Source organism: Cyclopterus lumpus, chromosome 7, assembly GCF_009769545.1.
Source record: "Cyclopterus lumpus isolate fCycLum1 chromosome 7, fCycLum1.pri, whole genome shotgun sequence".
Taxonomy (NCBI): domain Eukaryota; kingdom Metazoa; phylum Chordata; class Actinopteri; order Perciformes; family Cyclopteridae; genus Cyclopterus; species Cyclopterus lumpus.
Genome location: NC_046972.1, coordinates 17,251,004 through 17,269,998, shown reverse-complemented (window position 1 = coordinate 17,269,998; position 18,995 = coordinate 17,251,004). Strand labels below are relative to the sequence as shown.

At 41.2% G+C, this 18,995-nt stretch overlaps 1 protein-coding gene across 1 annotated transcript; it reads left to right on the top strand.

The window, feature by feature from the left end:
• Positions 1 to 960: 960 nt before the first annotated feature.
• Positions 961 to 18,101, top strand: vwa5b1 (von Willebrand factor A domain containing 5B1). The gene is made up of 21 exons (XM_034536454.1): positions 961 to 1,099; positions 1,272 to 1,433; positions 2,194 to 2,413; positions 2,624 to 2,778; positions 3,606 to 3,737; positions 4,851 to 4,975; positions 5,830 to 6,006; positions 7,538 to 7,648; positions 7,757 to 7,959; positions 9,173 to 9,287; positions 9,450 to 9,635; positions 9,886 to 10,075; positions 10,325 to 10,524; positions 11,532 to 11,754; positions 12,387 to 12,680; positions 12,812 to 12,949; positions 13,636 to 13,770; positions 14,335 to 14,406; positions 15,575 to 15,644; positions 16,552 to 16,675; positions 17,370 to 18,101. Exons 1-21 carry the CDS (start codon positions 961 to 963, stop codon positions 18,009 to 18,011), a joined length of 3,813 nt encoding a protein of 1,270 aa, XP_034392345.1. The 3' UTR covers positions 18,012 to 18,101.
• Positions 18,102 to 18,995: the final 894 nt, after the last annotated feature.

Below are 18,995 nucleotides of genomic sequence, written 5' to 3'. Positions count from 1 at the left end.
TATTGGTTTGTTCCAGAGATCCAGAGAAAGACACAACTCTGACAAACCAGTCATTATTTGAGGTTGTAACAGAGTAATAATTCAAGCTCACAGGCCAGATGTTATTTTCTGTCTAAGTACTGTCTTTACATACATCATCAGCTTTATTATGATTATGAATAACTTTTGACATTGTTGTTGCTCAGTGGTGGAACATAACCAAATGCATGCAGTCAAGTACTATACTTAAGTACAAGCATGAAATATACAGCAAGGCCTCATTACAGACTATAACACTTTATGAAAGCAGCTTTCTAGATGACTATTCAGTGCAGGATGGTGCAAATAGATATTATAACCTCATGTATTTATTGACCTTTGGTAAAAATATAGGACAAAATAAGTCCAATCTTTACCATCAGCAACATTAAAATAACACACACACATTAATGCATCAATAGCTTTCTTATCATTAAATGATATAATATGCATTATTCAGAAATAGACCATTTTGCATCCTGAGTACATTTACTTTTGGTGGTTTCATTATTTGATGCAAATACATTTCACCATTCTTTTTAATGCATGACATTTATTTGTACTTGAGTATTTTGCACACTGGTATTGCTACTCTTTCACTCAAGCTATCATAAGTTAACTGGTTACTTTTGGTAGCAGTTTGTTGAGCTTGCTTGAGAGGTAGGGGGCATGTGATTGGCTGGAGAAATGATTTGATAATGAATGTCCAATAAAACTCTGGTGTTATTAAAAATAACATTCATGTAATCGTATTTCATAGTCATGAGTTACGTTTTAATAATTGCTTCAATTGTTGTTTAAACTATAAAGTATATTTTACACAATTGGTTCATATGTTTATTCATTTCATTATGACAGCGTTTGTGTCTGAAGTGTCATATAATTATCTGATAATTTTTTTGGCCTTTGTTGGCAACAAACCAGAATCCTAAAACCAACACCATGCCTGGACTCATTAACAAGGAGAACCGGAACGCTCTGCCCCTCAGTGTCTCTGATATCACTTCCTGTGTCATGGGTTATACTCTGGCCATGACGGCCTCTATGACCTATGAAAATATTGAGGATCATGCAATTGAGGGTGAGTGTGTACTCTAAAGGAAAGTACGTTGTTTACTTTAGTGAACGCTAGCCACTTTCAACCAACCTGCTCTGAAACACACTGTTGTGAAATCATTGACTGGATGTATTTAATGGTTCATCTTCTGGTTTATGCCCTTATGTATGTTTTTTCCTCTTCAACTGCCTTTTAGGGATCTTCATTTATCCACTGGAGGAAAATTCTATTGTTGTGGGGTTTGAGTCCATGATATCGAGTCAGATTATAACACTGCAAATCAAAGACAAGGCAAAAATTGCCGAGTGCTATGTGGATTGCTCCAACACATCTAATGGAGCCCTCCAGAGTGGCAGCGGTAAGATTGAAACTGCTCTAATCAATATGTTTATATTAGTAATGGATTAAATGACTATGTGTGAAACCCCTTTTCTAGCAGCAGCAGTCAGCTGTGACAAAATCTCTGATAACCCCACTCACTGTACGCTACCTGCTCAGCACCTCTGTGTCCGCTGGATGTGTAAATAAGCAACCATATCACCTTAAACAGTGTTCATAATTCAATGTGTTGTTTACAGCTTGTTGTGCTGCTCATAGGTTTAAAGGGGCACTATACTTTAATGTTATGACACACCCACGGTTTTCTTGTGTCAGGATTGTGACTACGAATTTGAACATAAATATTTCATTACAAACCAAAACATTAATGCTTTGAAAGACATGTAGGGTTTAAGGGAATCTTGCTTTTGGGAAATGTAGGATCCAAGGTTTTTGGAGCTTGACTCATTCTAAATACTAAAAGCCCGGAGATGTCCGCCTGTGCTGCTTTAATTTTCATCGTTCTTTTTTAGTTAGTCTCTAAAAATACTAATTTGCTGGAGTACCTCAGTAACATGCAGGTGAACACATTTTCATCAGATGGTCAGAGTGTAATATCATTTTAATAATAATTCCATCGTGTGGTAGTTCACCTAAACTAAGAAGCTCATTGTCACCCCAAATCTGAAAATGAAGTTGTATTTCAGGCAAAAAGGATAGCATCTTAGCATTAGCTTGGGCGCCTATATAAATTGTTGTAAAATAAAATATTTGGTTGCTCATCCATTCTGGTTTTACAGGACATATAGTGATTGATGAGGATTTGGAGAGGACGGTGTTAGTGGTTAACCTTGGGATCATCCCTCCTATGGAGACGGTCCATATTCTGGTGAGCACCTCCTCTGAGCTGGCCACCCTGCCCGACGGAGGCATCATGGTCTCGTCCCCATCGGTGTGTACACCTCGGGTACAGAGGACCATCAACGAGGAGCAGGGGCTATCCCCAAACTTCTCCAGAACGTAAGAAAACAGATTAATACAATCTAAAAGTCGGTGCCTTGTTCATATTACACCATGTTCCATGTTCAAATTGTTATCCTTTGAAGTTTTTTGACACCGTTAACTAGATTTTCAGGCCCCAAATGTTGTTGTGTATGGATTGAAACAGACATTTCATATGTTCATTCAGGATGGCTCCATTTTAATGTAGTTTTGCTTTGCTAATTTTAGGCGGGACAGGCACAGTTGTGCCTCAAGTCCTCACGATCAAACTCCTAACTTCTCTCAGCTGTGGTTGGCTTCACTGCTGGAGGAGGAGGCCATCAACTCCATGGACTATGAGTTTAACTTCCAGCTAGAGATACGGGCCCCCTATCTCCTCGCAGGTCAGAGGAATTACCCAATACTGGTGATATATTTGATTGTAAACTGTGGAATTGCACCCATGAACTATCGAGAAATAATAGAGAGAATTTGGTGTGATCACTTGAGCTCTTCTGCAATCAAGCATTACAGTTCAGCGCTCCTTGAAAGTTCTCATAAGAAGCTGTAATTGTCATGTATCCAGCAGCAAAGAGCACTTTCCTTGTGTGTAAACACAGTTATGTGTATGTGTGTTTTCCATCCATCCATCCATATATCTATGTATCTATCGATCGCCACTAGACGGTTAGCTTAGCTTAGCATAAAGACTGGAAATAGGGGGAAACGTGTAGCCTGCCTCTGTCCAAAGGTACCAGCACCTCTAAAATTCACCAATTATCACGTTCTATCTGATTAGGTTGATCTGTACTCTTGTTACCACAAAGAGGTTCTCAGGCAATTAGTGGAGCCAGCCAAGAAACAGTCACATACTGTAAACCCACGTGTTAATTAGCTAGCTTTACAGGTGCTGGTAATTGGATTTTGTGAATTTGGGAATATTTTCTTTATTTTCTTCTTTTCTTCTTTCCAAATGAGGGATTGCTTTACATTTGGTGATTTTAGCATCTTGGGAATTCTCACATTGAAACTCCTGATTGCTGGTTGTTTGCTCAAACTGCAACGGCACTTGAAGGTATTAGAGCATAAGTAGCTTTTAACATCTTTTGGACGTTTTTTGTTCCCATAATATGAGTGTTATGTCAGTGGGACCTGTTGGATTGTTATTTATTTCATTACTGGAGGTGAAGCCACTGTTTTTTTGATCTGCTGTGTCTGTTGCTCTGTGTAGGTGTGGAAAGCCCGTCTCACGCCATCCGAGCTGATGCAGACCCGCTGGCTCGCTCTGCCACAAGCGTTGTTATCACTCTGGCTGACAAGTACACTTATGACTGTCCTGTCAAAATCCTCATTTACCCCAGCGGTAGGTTCACATCTTCAAAACTCACAAACAGCAACACCTTGCAATTGATTATCCAAACCTCCTCTCTTAAGTACAATATTTTTGAAATATTTTGTACTGCCCTGTCAGGCTAATTAAATAACATTGTTGGTGCCAAGGTCACTATTATGTGATTTACCACCTCACTTTGTATTTCTCCTGTTGTATGACAAGCCAGTCAGACTGTATTGTGTGGGTGTGCAATGCAGGTCTGTGTTTTCTTTCCTTGCGCTCTCATTTCTCTCTGCAGTCTTGGCCTACACCATGTGTGGGCCAGTTGTCTCCCAGAGGCAGGGATGAGCCCCGGCCTCCCAGATCCAATAGCCCTTTTATGAAGGTGTTGTTCACAAACAGACCTGCTGGCACTGCTGGGCAATTTAATTCAGCTCAGACCGGTGCTGCAGTTTCAATCACAACATGGATGCTCAGCTCGAGCAGAGATAGAGTGGTATTACAGAAAACTGAAAGGAGCGGTGTATTTCCATCACCGGCTTGGTTGATTTATGGACTGACACACATTCTTTGTCATATATATTACTACAAGTTCATCAAGTCAAATTTGAGATTTTGAAAGACATTTTTAATGCCACATCAACAACTAAATATATGTTTCTTTGTCAAAGTAAGAATGATATCTATTAAACCGGTAGGGATGATAACGCCTCTGGAGTTATTCATTAAAACCATTAATTTATTGACATTTATATCACATTTCGTCAGTATTTCCCTACAGTACATAACAATAATGACCAATAATATAATTAAATTAACCAAGAAACATGAAGCACTAGATAAACTGCAGAATTGGATTAACTGATTAGAAGGTAACTTATTTGTTAAATGAGTTACCTTTTAGTCAGTTGAGTAAATCCCCAGTATTTACTCATTCATAGGTCTATGAATTTTACAAATCCACAGGATTCACTCAACCTTCTGAGCTAATTGTGTTGTCTTGAGACCCAGCTGTGATACAGCATGTTTATACACAACCACCTCCTCGTTCTCACATCTAAGTGTGGATAAACCACAGATTGATATGATCGTTCTGTAATATTTAAAGTAATATCTATATTTTGACCTACTGTGTCACTTTAGAGCCTCATCTGCCACATGTGCTCATTGAGAATGGAGACATGACGCAGGAGGAGTACGATGAATATATTCACGGTCGGAGTGATTTCATCAAGGCTGCCAAGAAGGACTCCAGCGATGAGAGGAAAGTGAGTGTGTCCTCGACATCCGCACCATGCACCTGAACTGATGACATTATCACACCACCGGGAGAGTGGTAAAGAATACAAAGTAGCGCAATATCATGAACAATGCCCTGCAACAAATACTATATTTGGGATGCTGCAACGATTATGTCCTATTGTTTTGTTATATCTAACAACATAATGCAATCCAGTGGTGGGGGAAGTATATTCAGTTCCTTCCCTTAAGCAAAAGTACTAATACCACACTGTGAAAATACTACATGTATCAGTGAAATATACTAAAAGTATCAAAAGTAAAAGTACTCATTCTGCATTTAACTGCTATATGATGTTTTTTATTATTATTATTGGTGTATTAATGTGTCTAAGGGTTTTCTAATTACTGTTCAGCCAAAAACACAGAATCCCCCAGTTAATAAGAAACATTATTTGCCTCAGAAATGTTTTGGACTAGAAAAATAAAGTTTAAAGTACAAGAAGTTTAAAATTGTACTTTAGTAAACTTAGTTACTTCCCATCCCACCGATATTTTTGTACCTGCCTCGTCCATTATTCGTCCATCTGTGCCATCAGCAGTAAAGTGACCAGCGGAGGTAAACAGAAGAAGAAAGAGCACTTCGCCATAAAATGGGTTTCTATGGAAACACTGCACGGAAGCTTCACATTCAGATTGGAATTTTCTGCACGTCTACAATAATTGATGTGCTCTGTCTATCAGCCCGATCAAGTCCCATTTATTGCCTTCTTTAAGCGTTACAATTAAGCCTGTCAATTCATAACAAATTCCAGTTATCTCACTGTGCCAAATCCCCCATTTTAATTTATGCCTTTGGATTAATATTCCTCTGTCTTTACAGATAGATATCATTCACAGGCGACTCCACAAGGACATCCTTCACAACCCCGTGGTCATGTTGAACTTTTGCCCTGACCTCAAGTCCATCAGCTCAGACCTGAGGAAGGTTCACGGCGAGTTTATCTTCCTCATTGACCGTAGCGGCAGCATGAGCGGGGTTAACATCAACTGTGTGAAGGTATTTTTTATCTCATTTCTGGCATAGATGCACACGCAAACACACATGCATACGCTGCATTTACCTATAAATTGTCACGTCACCACTTTAAAGGTGTTTTTTTTTTTGTGCATGCTGAATTTGTTATAGTGTGTTACAGAAATAATGATATTAAATGGAAAGCTAATGCCTCAAAACACATGGTGAACATGATATGTCATTAGAGGCTATATAATTGATTTCCAGGCTCACCACCAAAATGATTCTGCAATCTTTGCTGATTATAGATCATACAAGTCATTCATTATTCCCCAAATGTTTTCCAGTTGCTAGGTTTTAGACAGAAATACTTTGATGTCTTGCAGACATCATGTGACCTTTCTTCAATATCTACAGAGCCAACTCATTCAAGGTTGATATTTCTTTCAATATGTTGTGTTATGGTTTGTCTCTGACCCCAAGCGCACGACAACAGCAAGGTTTAGTTCTAGCCGAACACACGGCGTAGTTTATTGAGCACAACAAGTCGCTTAGAAAAGAAACACAAAAAACTCAAAGTGTCCCCTTAGTCCACGGGTGATCGAACATCAAACCCCAAAAAATCCAAGAAAATACTCCACACAAAAAAAGTCAGCAAAGACACGAGGGAAAGTTCAGTGACGACACAAGGAGGAAAGTCCACGGACATCATGGCACGAACTCGCAACGTCAACACAGACAGTCCTGATCTTTATCCCCCCGAATACAACGAGCTGACGAGCTGCAGCCGTGGGACGAGCTGAGTGGCTTCAGGTGTGAGTTGGAGCTCACCTGGCTTGTCCCCGCCTCCAAGCCCGTAGCTCCCTGGCAGCGCTCTGAGGTACCGGGTGTCACTGTGTGAACGGGCTGAGGAGGGAGGCCGGCTGGCTGAGTCCTGACATGTTGGTAGATAATTTGCCTGATTTTGCAATGACCCTGCCCGTTGGTGTGATGCTGACCAGCGGTCTTGATTTATTACCTTTTTATTGGATGTGTCTGACACTACATAGTCTGGGCTTAAGGCCCCGGTAAAGGTAAGTGATGCTATGACTATTTACCACTGACCTTCAAAAAATCCTACAGAATGGCTTTAAAAATATGTCTTAAAACATGACATAGTAATCTTTTTCTTTGTGAATGCATCTGAAGAGGTATTTTATTATTGATTGTCTGGTGTGCTCTTTCACTCTTTGTGCTCTTTACCTGAATGAAGGTTCTGCTAAGTGGTCATTCCTCTAGACACTGCCCTTCTGCTGCAGAAGAAGCAGTGATGGATGAAAGGACACTGCGTGATGCCACTTTTCTTTTCTCCTCTCCTTAAGAAAGATCTGCTGTGCAGCGACGACAGCTGTGTCGAGCACCGTGCTTTCATTCAACCAGACATCCACAGACATAGTTGTAATGCAGTGGAAATGTTCAACAGGACATTAAGCACCTAATGAACAGAAGAGCATTGACTTTTAAGATGTTCTTTGTTCTGTTCTACTTTCTGAACGTTAAATTAATCTGCTCTCGGTCTCTCTCTTTTTCTCAGGATGCCATGGTGGTGATTCTCAAAAGCCTCGTTCCAGGCTGCCTTTTTAACATCATAGGCTTCGGCTCCACATTTAAATCACTATTCACAACCAGCCAGAACTATGAGGAGGTAAAGCAGATTTGGAATACAGTGATGCAGCTCTGTTGTGAAAATTGAGCCAAAACAATCGTAAGATGCTGTAACTCAAGAAATGACCTTCTCTCCTCTTGATCTCAGGAAGCCCTGGCCCTGGCTTGTGATTATGTTCGGAAGATCCGAGCCGACATGGGAGGGACCAACGTCCTGGCACCGCTCAGTTGGATCCTGAGGGAGCCGATGTTCAGCGGACACCCCCGCCTCCTCTTCTTGCTCACCGATGGAGCCACCAGCAACACAGGCAAAGTTATCGAGCTGGTTCGCAGCCATGCACGCTACATCAGGCAAGTACTCCTGTTAAGGCTCACAACTGACCTCTCTTTTGAATGTTAGAATAAAGGAAACAGATCAATAATGAGTGATATTGTTGGGGATATTGTCATACTGTCTAAAAGAAACTTGTTCTCATAGCTGTTCTGGTTGAACACTATGATTCGTAGTGGCAGACATTGCACATGACACGCACTGACATGGATGTGTGTTTGCGGTAGCTGCTGAGTTGTTAGTATGACAGTGGCTACTCCTGTAGTGACAGCACCGGCTGAGAAGCTACTGTATGTGAAAGCAAATGATAATAAATTAACCTTTTCTTTATGACAATTATGCAAATAGAAACGGCACAGCCGACGGATGAGATGAAGTCACATGCAGGGATTATCAGGGGCTTAAATAACCGGATATAATCCACTGAAATCCGTCAAACATCATGTCCATCACCACAAAGAATCTCTCCCAAGAGGAGAAGACGAGGGCATTTGTGCAGCTTTGATTTTAGATGAGAAAAGAAAAACATTGTTTTAATTTTGCATCTGGAGGAAGGAAATAGAAATGCTCTTTAAAAGATGCACACACAAACTGTCAACTGATATTGAGCGCCGTTGGCACAATGTATCTGCAATACACTGGGAAATCATTTCATTTTGAAGCCTGCATCAAAGTCTCACACTGTGAATCCCTCTCCTGAGTCACTCTGGAAATAATTGACTTTTGTATTCCCCCTTTTAATGGATGACCGCCCCCAGAGGATTGCATTAGGTACACAGAGCCTGGCCAATTTATTGACACTGCCCGAGTCATTATCACACTATGCTTACAAATCAGCGCAGCCAGTCTGAGACAAGACCAAACAATAAGGAATCTCTGTCCAGAAAATCCATGTTAGGTTGTCTTCTACCAACAGTATGCAAGAGGTGACATTTCTGTTTTAATCTTGACTCATTAAAAATGCAAAGGGGGTGGCTGGTGTAATAAAATCAACCAGCTCATCCCTCTGTGAACATTTGTATGAAAATGGTCAAATTCAGCATCAACCAACCTCCCAGGAGCACTCTGAGAGGCTCAATCATCCACCATGGAAGATCATATCTGTTTTACAACATGACAAAACATCTTCAAAGCAGCTTTTTAGATCTCTGCAAAATGTGTCACCATCCTGAGAAGACACAAGTTATCATTCGTTTGATCCATGAAGCCGCTGTGTTTAATGTGTTTGCGCAGATGTTTTACTTTCGGCATAGGACAGAAGGCGTGCAGGAGGCTGGTGCAGGGACTGGCCAGAGTTTCCAGAGGAACGGCAGAATTCCTGGCTGAAGGAGAGAGGCTGCAGCCCAAGGTACTCATTTGCAGCTATGTGTATCACTGCCATGAATGCCCCTTAGAGAGCCAATATACTCTAGAAATCATATCTCAGATACGCCTTAGCTGTATGCACTGGTCAGCGAGAAGTGTGTGATGTCTGGAAGTCTATTTTAGTTGTCTTACTTTTACTCCTCAGATGATAAAGTCGCTGAAGAAAACCATGTCTCCAGTACTCAGTGACATTTCCATTGAATGGCTCTTTCCTGAGACGAAAGAAGTGCTGCTGTCCCCTGTGGGCAACACCTTCCTGTTTCCAGGGGACAGCCTGATTGGCTACAGTGTGGTGTGCGACGCCAGCCGCTACCACGCCAACCCCAAATCTGTAAGTGCAAGACATTGATTTAAACAAGACAAAAGGCTTGCAGGACGACCTTCTGCGGTTGTGAATATTTCAGAAAAGGAAATTAATTTAGCTAATGCCCGGCATGATAAATAATTTAGTTGTTTCATTTTTAATGACTTGTTATACACCTCTGAAAGGTGTTTTTATGGAGAAAAAAGCCCTCAGGCCAACTGTGAAGGACATTTTTTAATCAAATGTTGGATGTGTCACCAACTCCAAATCTGAACAGGATAAGAGGAGGCGATACAGCATGATGCGCTCCATCGAGTCAGCCAGCTCCGTGTTTTACCAATCTCAAGAGGAGGACGCGGTGAAGACAGGCAGCGACTTTCCGGGGTCCTACAGAGAAGCACCACTGTATGATTCCTACCAAGACTCCATGCCAGACAGCCCTGTCCCCACAGAGCAAGACACAGTGGGTAAGAACCCACAGTGTATGTATCTTGTCACTATCTTTTGGCTGGCCATGAAACTGTCTGAAACTGTCTGTCTAGCCAATAAGTTAGCTTAAGCACATACAATGTAGATAAAAGGCCCGATGAAGCTGCAAAGCATCTGCTCTTTTCTCGTATGAGGGGGGGATTCAAAAAGCATAAAGCAAAATGTATCTCAAAGATTGCTGTATTGACTCGTTTTGTGTTGACGATTTCTGTTTTGCAAAACATCAGGGTTGGATTGTAAGACGTCTCCAAGAAGGCGGGCATACAGCACCAACCAGATAACAGACTACAATCCGGCAAAGAAGGTCTTCACTCCCAGTGATCCCAGCTCTGTGGTGGCAAAGAATCCACTGAGGAGAGCCAAAGTTCAGGAGCTGATCGGCCAGATGAGCCCTGAGCATGAGACCCAGTGGAGAAACGACTACCAGGTCTGGTCTCTCGTCCTCAAGAACAACATTCACGTGACAGATCTCAAACCAGTGCTGCAAAACTGAGCTTTCTTTAACAATGATAATACACGTGTTGTATGTTTAGGTGCACACATGCACACTAAAGACTGTTTAAGTCTGTTTTAATTGCAAAGGCAGGAGAATCTCATTTTGTGTCATGACTCAGTTGTCATATTGTCATTATAAGGAAAACCACATAATTTGTATCCGGCCTGTGTGTATAAATTAAACAGCCATCCGACCCTCTGCACTGGAGTGTAATGAAGAACAGACTAATGTGCTCTCCTCAATGATGAAGGGCAACATTTATGAATGGTAATTAGGTTTGAATATTGCTCGGGGAGCATCTCAGTATAACTAAACAGAGTTCACTGGGCTGTGGAGACATTATATCTTCTATTTGTGAATTAAGCTGAGGATCCACTGCCCTTGTTCCATAATTAATTCATATAAAATAATTATGAATTAATTGAGTAACTTTCTATTAACTTGTTTGTATATTTCCGGAAAAAATAAAGACATAACATTCAGATATTCATTTAATCTGTGCAAGAGCAGTGAGAAGATGAAGGCTTTTACCTTTCTCCCAAAACAGGCTTTTGTTATATTTATTCATTAAAACAGATGTTATCACACTGCAGAAACCTTACGTGATGATACAGTATATATCTTTTTGGTTTTAGTCCTTCAGTATGACACAATTAAAAACTTGATCACATCAGATTTAGGAAAAAGTGTGATGTACTATTTTGCTAATTTCTGACATTTTATGAACCAAACAAGGAATTACACATGAAAATGAACTTCACATTAATCTACATTGAAAATAATTGTTTGCCACAGCCCTATCTGAAATGTAGTATATACTGTACTTGAAAGCACTGTGAAATACACATGAATAAACACAGTAAATGACTAGAATTACAATTCGTGCTGGTAGGTTCCATAACGTATTTAAACCTGCGTATGTTGAATATTGTTTTCAGCCACAGTTGGCAAGCCTGTGTGCCACATCTTCCAGCGGGCATCAGGCCAGCTGTCACAGGCCGCTCACTCAACAGGAAGTGGACTCAGAGCTTCATTTGCAGCCTCAGGACAATCCTCAGCCCAGCAGCATCGGTGCGCCGCCTGCAGCTCGCACCTCCGCTGGGGAAGATGGATCCAGATCGTCCACTGACAGCCCTTCTGTTGGCAGCGTTGGAGATACAGGTGAGACCACAAGCACAAGTCGGTTTTACTGGAAATGACAACAATTCATTACATATATCTGCAAGTGCATGACTAATGTTGGATTGAATTAATGTGTTTTTACTTTTTTGGTGAATATGTTTTTATAAAACCAAACCAAACCAATCAACACATCTTTTTAGTGACTAGTTTGGCATTTTGGGAAACACACATGTTCTCTTTCATGCTGATGAACAGATTCATACCGCTCTCAATTATGTTGAAACTTAGATTTTCAGTCGGAGTAAACACATGTACAGAGTAAACAAATCACATATGTTATATGCTAGTGAGCTTTAGAGATGCTGGATTGGCTAGTGGTTTCCACCTGTTTCCAGTCACTATGCTAAGCTGAGTTAACTGGCTTCTGGCTGTAGCTTCAAATGTATTGTAAACACATTGTATTAATACAAGTATTGTTCATCTTCTTATCTAACTCTGTGCAATTAAACGATTAAGTTGATTATGTTAAAGATGACTGATGATCAAAAATTTCATGAATTAATTCAACATACATCCAGTCAGTATAGCAGATGACAAGCTTCAGATGGATTTGAATACATAGTCACACAAGAAAAAATGCCCATTCAGGAATCAAACCTGTGATATTTCAGATGGCTATGGACACCAGTTATGTCAAGCAGAAACCCCACAGGAGACCCAAACTTCAGATCTGGGTGCAGCCAACCAGCCTAAGGGGGACTGCAAGGCTGTGGTGTCCGGTCTGCTGTGTGGGAAACTAATGAAGTGGGAGGTCGTCTTTGATATCGAGCCCTTCCTGAACGGCCGGGAACGTGAGGAAAAGGTTCACGAGGAGCTGTGGAACGAGACCTTCCACCACATGGCTGGACGCTCCATCATATGTGACTTTGAGCACATGGTGGATAAGGAGTGTGAGATTGAGCATGGTGAGCTCGACTGGTATTTCATTGTTTATAGGAAATGTTGAGGATTTTAAGATTATAATTAATAGAGTGTAATATTATGTAATCCTTTGATATGTTAATTACTTGTGATGCTTTTATTTCATAATTCACAGGCTCTGGCAGGAAGTACCAGCAATACGCTATTCATACCAGCAAGGCCTGCAACATACTGAGCAAATACACAGCGTTTGTTCCCATCGACCTGGACACTAATGAATATTTGCAGACATGTATTGAATACATAAACGGTGGTAAGTCATATAGATCTGTGGGTAATCTTTATATCACCCACAGTTCTATCTGAACAGAACATTGACCTCAACCAAAACCTGGAGCGACTTATTTAGGTTGAACTTACTTTGTTTGTAGTTATATTGTCTGTAAAGTGACCTTGTATGTGCACTTGTGTGTCCTACACTGACACTAAAAGTATTCTCACTTTGAAGGACATTTTGGGAAATGTGCCTATTTTGTTTGCTGAAAGTAAGATGAAAATATTGATACCCCTCTCAAATCCGAAGCTAGACAGCCAGCAGACATAGAGACTGGAAACAGGGGGAAACAACTAGCTAAATAATAATCATACTACTCACTAGAACCACTAAAGCTCCCTAGTTGTTCAGAGCTGAAACAATTAAGGAAATTAATTAGCTAAATGTTTAATAAGGTAAACGATATGCAGCGTTTCTTGGGAAAAGGAAACATTTTTTCCCAAAATATTGAACTATTCCTTTCACTTTCAATGTGGCAACTTGTAAATTTCTCTCCTAACTTGTGGACTTGACACGCACCAGAGTCCACATACTGAGACTAAACTGTGGTTTGGGTTCATACTAAGTAAAATAAGCCAAGATCCAAAAGCTTAAAAAGCACTTCCAAATTGTCCAGCAAGAAAACTGTTTATGCATTATCCAAAACAATTTAATGTTGTTTTCAGGTGACGGTCTGAAGCGGGGCTCACATTCAAGGTCTCGTTCAGGGAGCAGTAAGAACAGAGGGTACTCCATCGGACTGGGTCGCTCTCAGTCTGGTGGCATGTCGGAGGAAGCTGAAGATGTCCTGCTGCCCAACAGTAGGCTTCTTTATTTAGCTCACATTTCATTTCCAACTTCATTGAGATAGAAGTACACGGATGCTTAGGGGCGCCAGTCTCAGACTTCGAGAACCATTGAAATAGAGAGATGTCATATTTGGGGAGACGGTGGAATTACATTTTTTCAAGATTTATGTTCATATATCAATTCAAATCAATGTTTATATGAAATGGAAAGGTTGCAGCCTGCTATTGCTGGTAGCTATGAGACATAGAGTACTCAGAAAGCTACGTGCTGCTTTACATTAAAAATATTTCAACTTTAGCAAAAGGGCACACCATTTTAAATTGGCTTTCAGTGGTGGCATAGCAACAGCAGGTGATCAAAACGAGCACACTGCTTGAGCATCTGGCACTGGCAGTTAAAAAGAAGATGTGCACACGCAGCGGGGGAACAGATGCAGAAGAGCTTTCGTGTTGGCAATGCTGTCTTTTCTTTAAACGTCTAGTTAGGTCTTGAGGAAAAAGAAGGATTTCGTAAATAAAGTAGTAAAATGAAATAAAGGACAGATGAGAGTTTCAATCATTTTATCATTGTCTCAGATGGGGAGGATGGCGTCTCTCCATGTAGCACCCCCTCCTCCAGCGGCTGGGACAGAAGTAACTTCACAGAGGGTAAGTGGCACACATCAACCGGTCTGTGAATTTGTTTGCATCTCATCCATTTTCCTCCAGAAAGACCTTTGACATAAACCGACTGCCGGTCGAGTGTCTTTTTCTGTGCAAAACAGTTGCATTGTTCCAAATGTGATACATGAGATTATTGACATTTAAGTCCTTCTTCTTAGAAGTGATGACTGAAATTGATGCAATGTTGTGGCTTGTGTGGACAAATGCTGTCCAGTCCTGCTAAAAAACAACAACAACAACAACAACATTAGAGTGAGCACCTATTGAAGGCAAAAACACACCAAAATAAGTGTTTTACCTTCCTCTGATTTAACTTACATCTCATTGGGTGTTTTACCTCTTTACTAGAGACTAAACATATTTATTTATTTATTTATTCATTTATTTTGCAGGGACAATGCACACCAAACAACAGTTGGACTGTAAGTGAGCCAGAGTTAGCCAGAGAGGCTAATTTCCATCTGCTGTCCCTGGCCAGATGTTTTTAAAGCAGCCTAAAATAACAAAATCTCAAAATAAAAATGGAAATAAAATTCATAGACAAACTGACAACAACAAATAAACAAAACCATTACACAGCAAAAAGAAAGGGTACAGCAATAGACCAGAGACATAACGGGCTGCAGCATGAATCAGGCAGAACAAACCCAGCTACAATACACATACACATAAAAAACAAATGCACATATAGCCCGAAACTAGCATCAGGACAGAGAGCACATCAATGACTGCACACCTGATTGGCAACAAGCCATTCCTTCAGGTTATGCTTGAACGTGTTGTACGTGTTGTGTGCACGTATGTGTGGTGGCAGAGCATTCCACGAGTGACCTGCCTTCACTGAGAATGTAGACTTGCTAAACGAGCTTGACCTATATGAAATGACACAATCACCTCTTGTAGCAGATCTAGTGAGTCTGCTGCTTTCACTGCTTTGTTTAACAAATTCACTAAGCGGGGGCGGAGCCATACCATTTAAAATTTTAAAAACCAGACACACATCAGTGAATTTAATGATGTTCTCCCAACTCAGGATGTGGTGTTTTGTGAGAATATTGCAGCGATGGTGGTGTTTTTTGTTTTTTTTAAACATACCACTGCTTCTTTCTCCCTCCTGCTCTTGTCTAATACTGCCTCTGTCTCTGTCTCCAAGTCTTCCAAAGGAGTCCGTCTGTGACCTCTGACCAATCACAGAAATTGGTGGAGAGCCTTTTTTCTCCCAGGTGGGTGATTGGAGACTTGCTGGCTACACTCATGTTCTGTAGCTGTGGTACTACTGCACAAGCAAACACAGGGAATTCAGCCTGACACCTATTTATAATTGCTCTCTTTTTTTAACATCTTTGTGTATCAGCTGTATTTTGACTTTGGAGAGTGCTGTATTGAGGTTCATGCATCAGGACAATACTGGACTATTTGAGGACCAGTCGTGACCGTGTAATGATGATCGATGATTGACGATAGCTTCTGTTTTACAAAACAAGACCAGGAGTCTACAGCCATGCTAGCAGCTCTATGAGGCTCTACGTCTGGGTTATGTGAGAGAATATGTTTGTATCATGTGTTGTCCGACCTCTGTTGGCCTCACACCTCTTCCTCGAGGAAGAGGTGATAGCTGGCGAGACGGAAGGCATTCATAGCGTTGCACTCGCTTGATCACATAAAAAGTTTTGCGTGAAGTGACTGTATGAGAAAATCCCAATCAAGACGTTGGAAAGGTGGAGAGGGGAAATGGTTTCAGGCGCTATTTGACACACACAATCAAATCTGATAGATTATACTGGACCCAATAGTCACAGCAGGGATTTGTGTTAAGTACTAAATGTACGGTTGTTGAGACATTTCATACAAAGCCTCATGGTGGCGCTGGTACAGTGAATGTATGACAATCCATAGTTGTTGAGATATTTTAGCCTGAAACAAAGTGACCTTGACTGCTCAACCCACATGCTTATAGAGCCACGCTGCTAGAGTGGCTAAAAAGCGTCAATTTATTGGATTCCTATTACAAATCTGCACGTGGACCAGAATAATCAATAACAGTTGCTTTCCCTATCTTCATGAAAACACGTATGTGGTGTGTGCTCAGCATACTGACATTTACATCCGCCTCTCCCTCTCCGCTGTAAGGTTGGCCCTCAGCAGGACTCGTCTCCTGACTCGGGCTGCCAAAGGATTCATGGGTCGATCTCACAGCAAGTCCGGGGATTCAATTGGAGAGAGCGACAACGAGAACAAAGACTACATTCCTCTGGTGAGCTGCAGATCTTTCACATGCGATGGCTCTTGTCAATCTGCATCTATTTCTGATGGACATTAATTTGGACAGGCTTGACTGTAGATTTGTCTAAAGAGACAAATGTGTCACAGTCTGTAACAGTTAGAGTGCATGGGAACAATACGCAGTCCTAAGCTGTTTAGCACCATGCATATCTGATTTAAATCCAACCATCAGGCCTGGCTCTAGACAACAGGGGGCCCAAAGCAAGATTTTCTTTGAGAGCCTGCCTACTTTGTCTTTGTGTTTGTTTGTGAGAAAGCGAGAGGCACTAACTTACACATTCACACAAAAAACATTATAATTGCTAAACTAATGTAAATCCACAATGGGGTGCGATCGTATTGTCATGTTTTACAATTCTATTGCGATCAAATAAAAAAGAAAAGCAGTTAATTATTGACTGCATGAACAGTCTGAGAACAGCGTTTCCTGCCTTGCACCATCATTTTCAAGGCAATTAGAGCAGACTTGGCTTTAGCCGTTTCAGACAAATGGGTGAATACATTACATACATACATACAGACAGACAAAGTAAGTAAAAGGTTTAAAAAAAATGTTTATTCAATCATGAAAGCATGAACCTGAAAATAAGCATATGTCCCCTTTAAATGTTGGACCCTATACACTTTACTTTCTGTCAAGCTATAAACAATTTTCTTCTGCACAGGTGTTGTTGCAGTTGGCTAGTGGTGCATTTCCGCTGGACACGACTCTGTGTGAAGCCATCAGCGTGCCCATGAACAAGTTAAAGTGGACGTCCCCCTTCACCAGCCACCGCACCAGCCTGGGCCACCTGTCTCACTCCAGCAGCCGCCGGGCTGAGAGTGTCGATGACGGACACAGATCATCGTGTGAAACAGAAACAAATCAGCGACCTGCAGAACAAGCTGTAGGCATCTACAGCCCTTCTCAACTGTCCAGGAGTTTGTGGACGGATGCTGGTCCTTCCATGGCGTCTGAGGCCCCATTCTCCCCACACGCCCAGGTGGACAGTGGGCGGGGCTCTGTATCAGGGGGCATGGAAGCAGCATCGCCCAGCAGTGTGCCAAAGAGAATGCTGGATCCAGAGAGCATGGTGTGGGCCACAGCTGTGGCCCTCGCCTGGCTGGAGCACAGCTCTGCCAGTCATTTCATAGAGTGGGAACTCGTAGCCGCCAAGGCCAGCATGTGGCTGACTGCGCAGGAAATTCCAGAAGGCCGAGACTTAGCCTCCGTCAAGGCTGCAGCCAACCAGCTCTTCATGATCCTCAGACACTGGGATGAAAACCTGCAACTAAACATGCTCTGTTACAACCCTAACAGTGTCTGAGGCCTGCTCATCCAAGGATGAAACAGACTCAATTCCATACTACTCTGTTTGGCAGTTTGTCCTCTGGAGTCAGAATTTGCCGTTGCAGTTGTGAACAATATGTATTTTCTTCTGTTATGTGCTGTATCTCCAAACATAACACAGGCTCTTCAGAGGCACTATGTGCAAGCTTTTACCTCGCTGGTGCCACATACTGTAGCTGGATCCGTGTTAGCTAAAGGATCCAATCAGATTTAGTCCACAGATTTGAGTTTCATGGCAAAGAACATTAGTGTTGAATTATTAGCATGCTAGACCACTGACCGTCACCATATGAGAAAAGCTCTTATTGTCATCATATTGATGTTATGGGGTGAATGCTGCAAAAAGATTGTAAGTGAAAAAATATTAGACTGATTGACACATACCATTTTAAATCTTTAGATATCTTTCTGAATTGATTGTATTGTTGTAGAAAATGTTACATGACAACATCTGGGTACTTGCAAGCATTACAGCCTGTCTTTTCTATTATCATTACAATGTTCTTAATATTTGCCATTTCTGCAAACACAGAAAAATATGCAAAAGAGAGAGAAATATAAAATATATATTAAGATTTGTTTTAAAAATATGTGGCTTTGGTGGGGAATCTATGAATGTGTTTCTCTGTAGCATGGTATTTACTGTTTATTGTTTATTGATCATTGATTATTCATCTGAGTACACCCGTCTCAAATACATGCTGACACTGAGAAAACATTTATTCGTTTTACAGACAGACTTTTTTCAACAATGTGTGTCACATGATTAAGTTGCAATACCCTGTGCAGCTAATAATACTGAAAAATCACTTGTCGTACCTGGGCTGCAGTCGAATAGTAACATTTTTAAAAAAAAACTAGTCTGTTCCATTTTTCCTTGACTTCATGACATTTTCCATCGAGGTCAAGGAAAGACTGACCACTGCTGAGAGAATCCGACTGCATTTACCACGGATTTAGT

What these genes read in the sequence shown, in the direction of transcription:
- vwa5b1 (XM_034536454.1), top strand. Translation starts at nt 961, where the DNA reads ATGCCTGGACTCATTAACAAGGAGAACCGGAACGCTCTGCCCCTCAGT. An exon ending in AATCCTCATTTACCCCAGCG is followed by an intron (nt 3,738 to 4,850) that starts GTAGGTTCACAT and finishes GTGTCACTTTAG; the next exon opens with AGCCTCATCTGCCACATGTG. An exon ending in AGATGTCCTGCTGCCCAACA is followed by an intron (nt 13,771 to 14,334) that starts GTAGGCTTCTTT and finishes TCATTGTCTCAG; the next exon opens with ATGGGGAGGATGGCGTCTCT.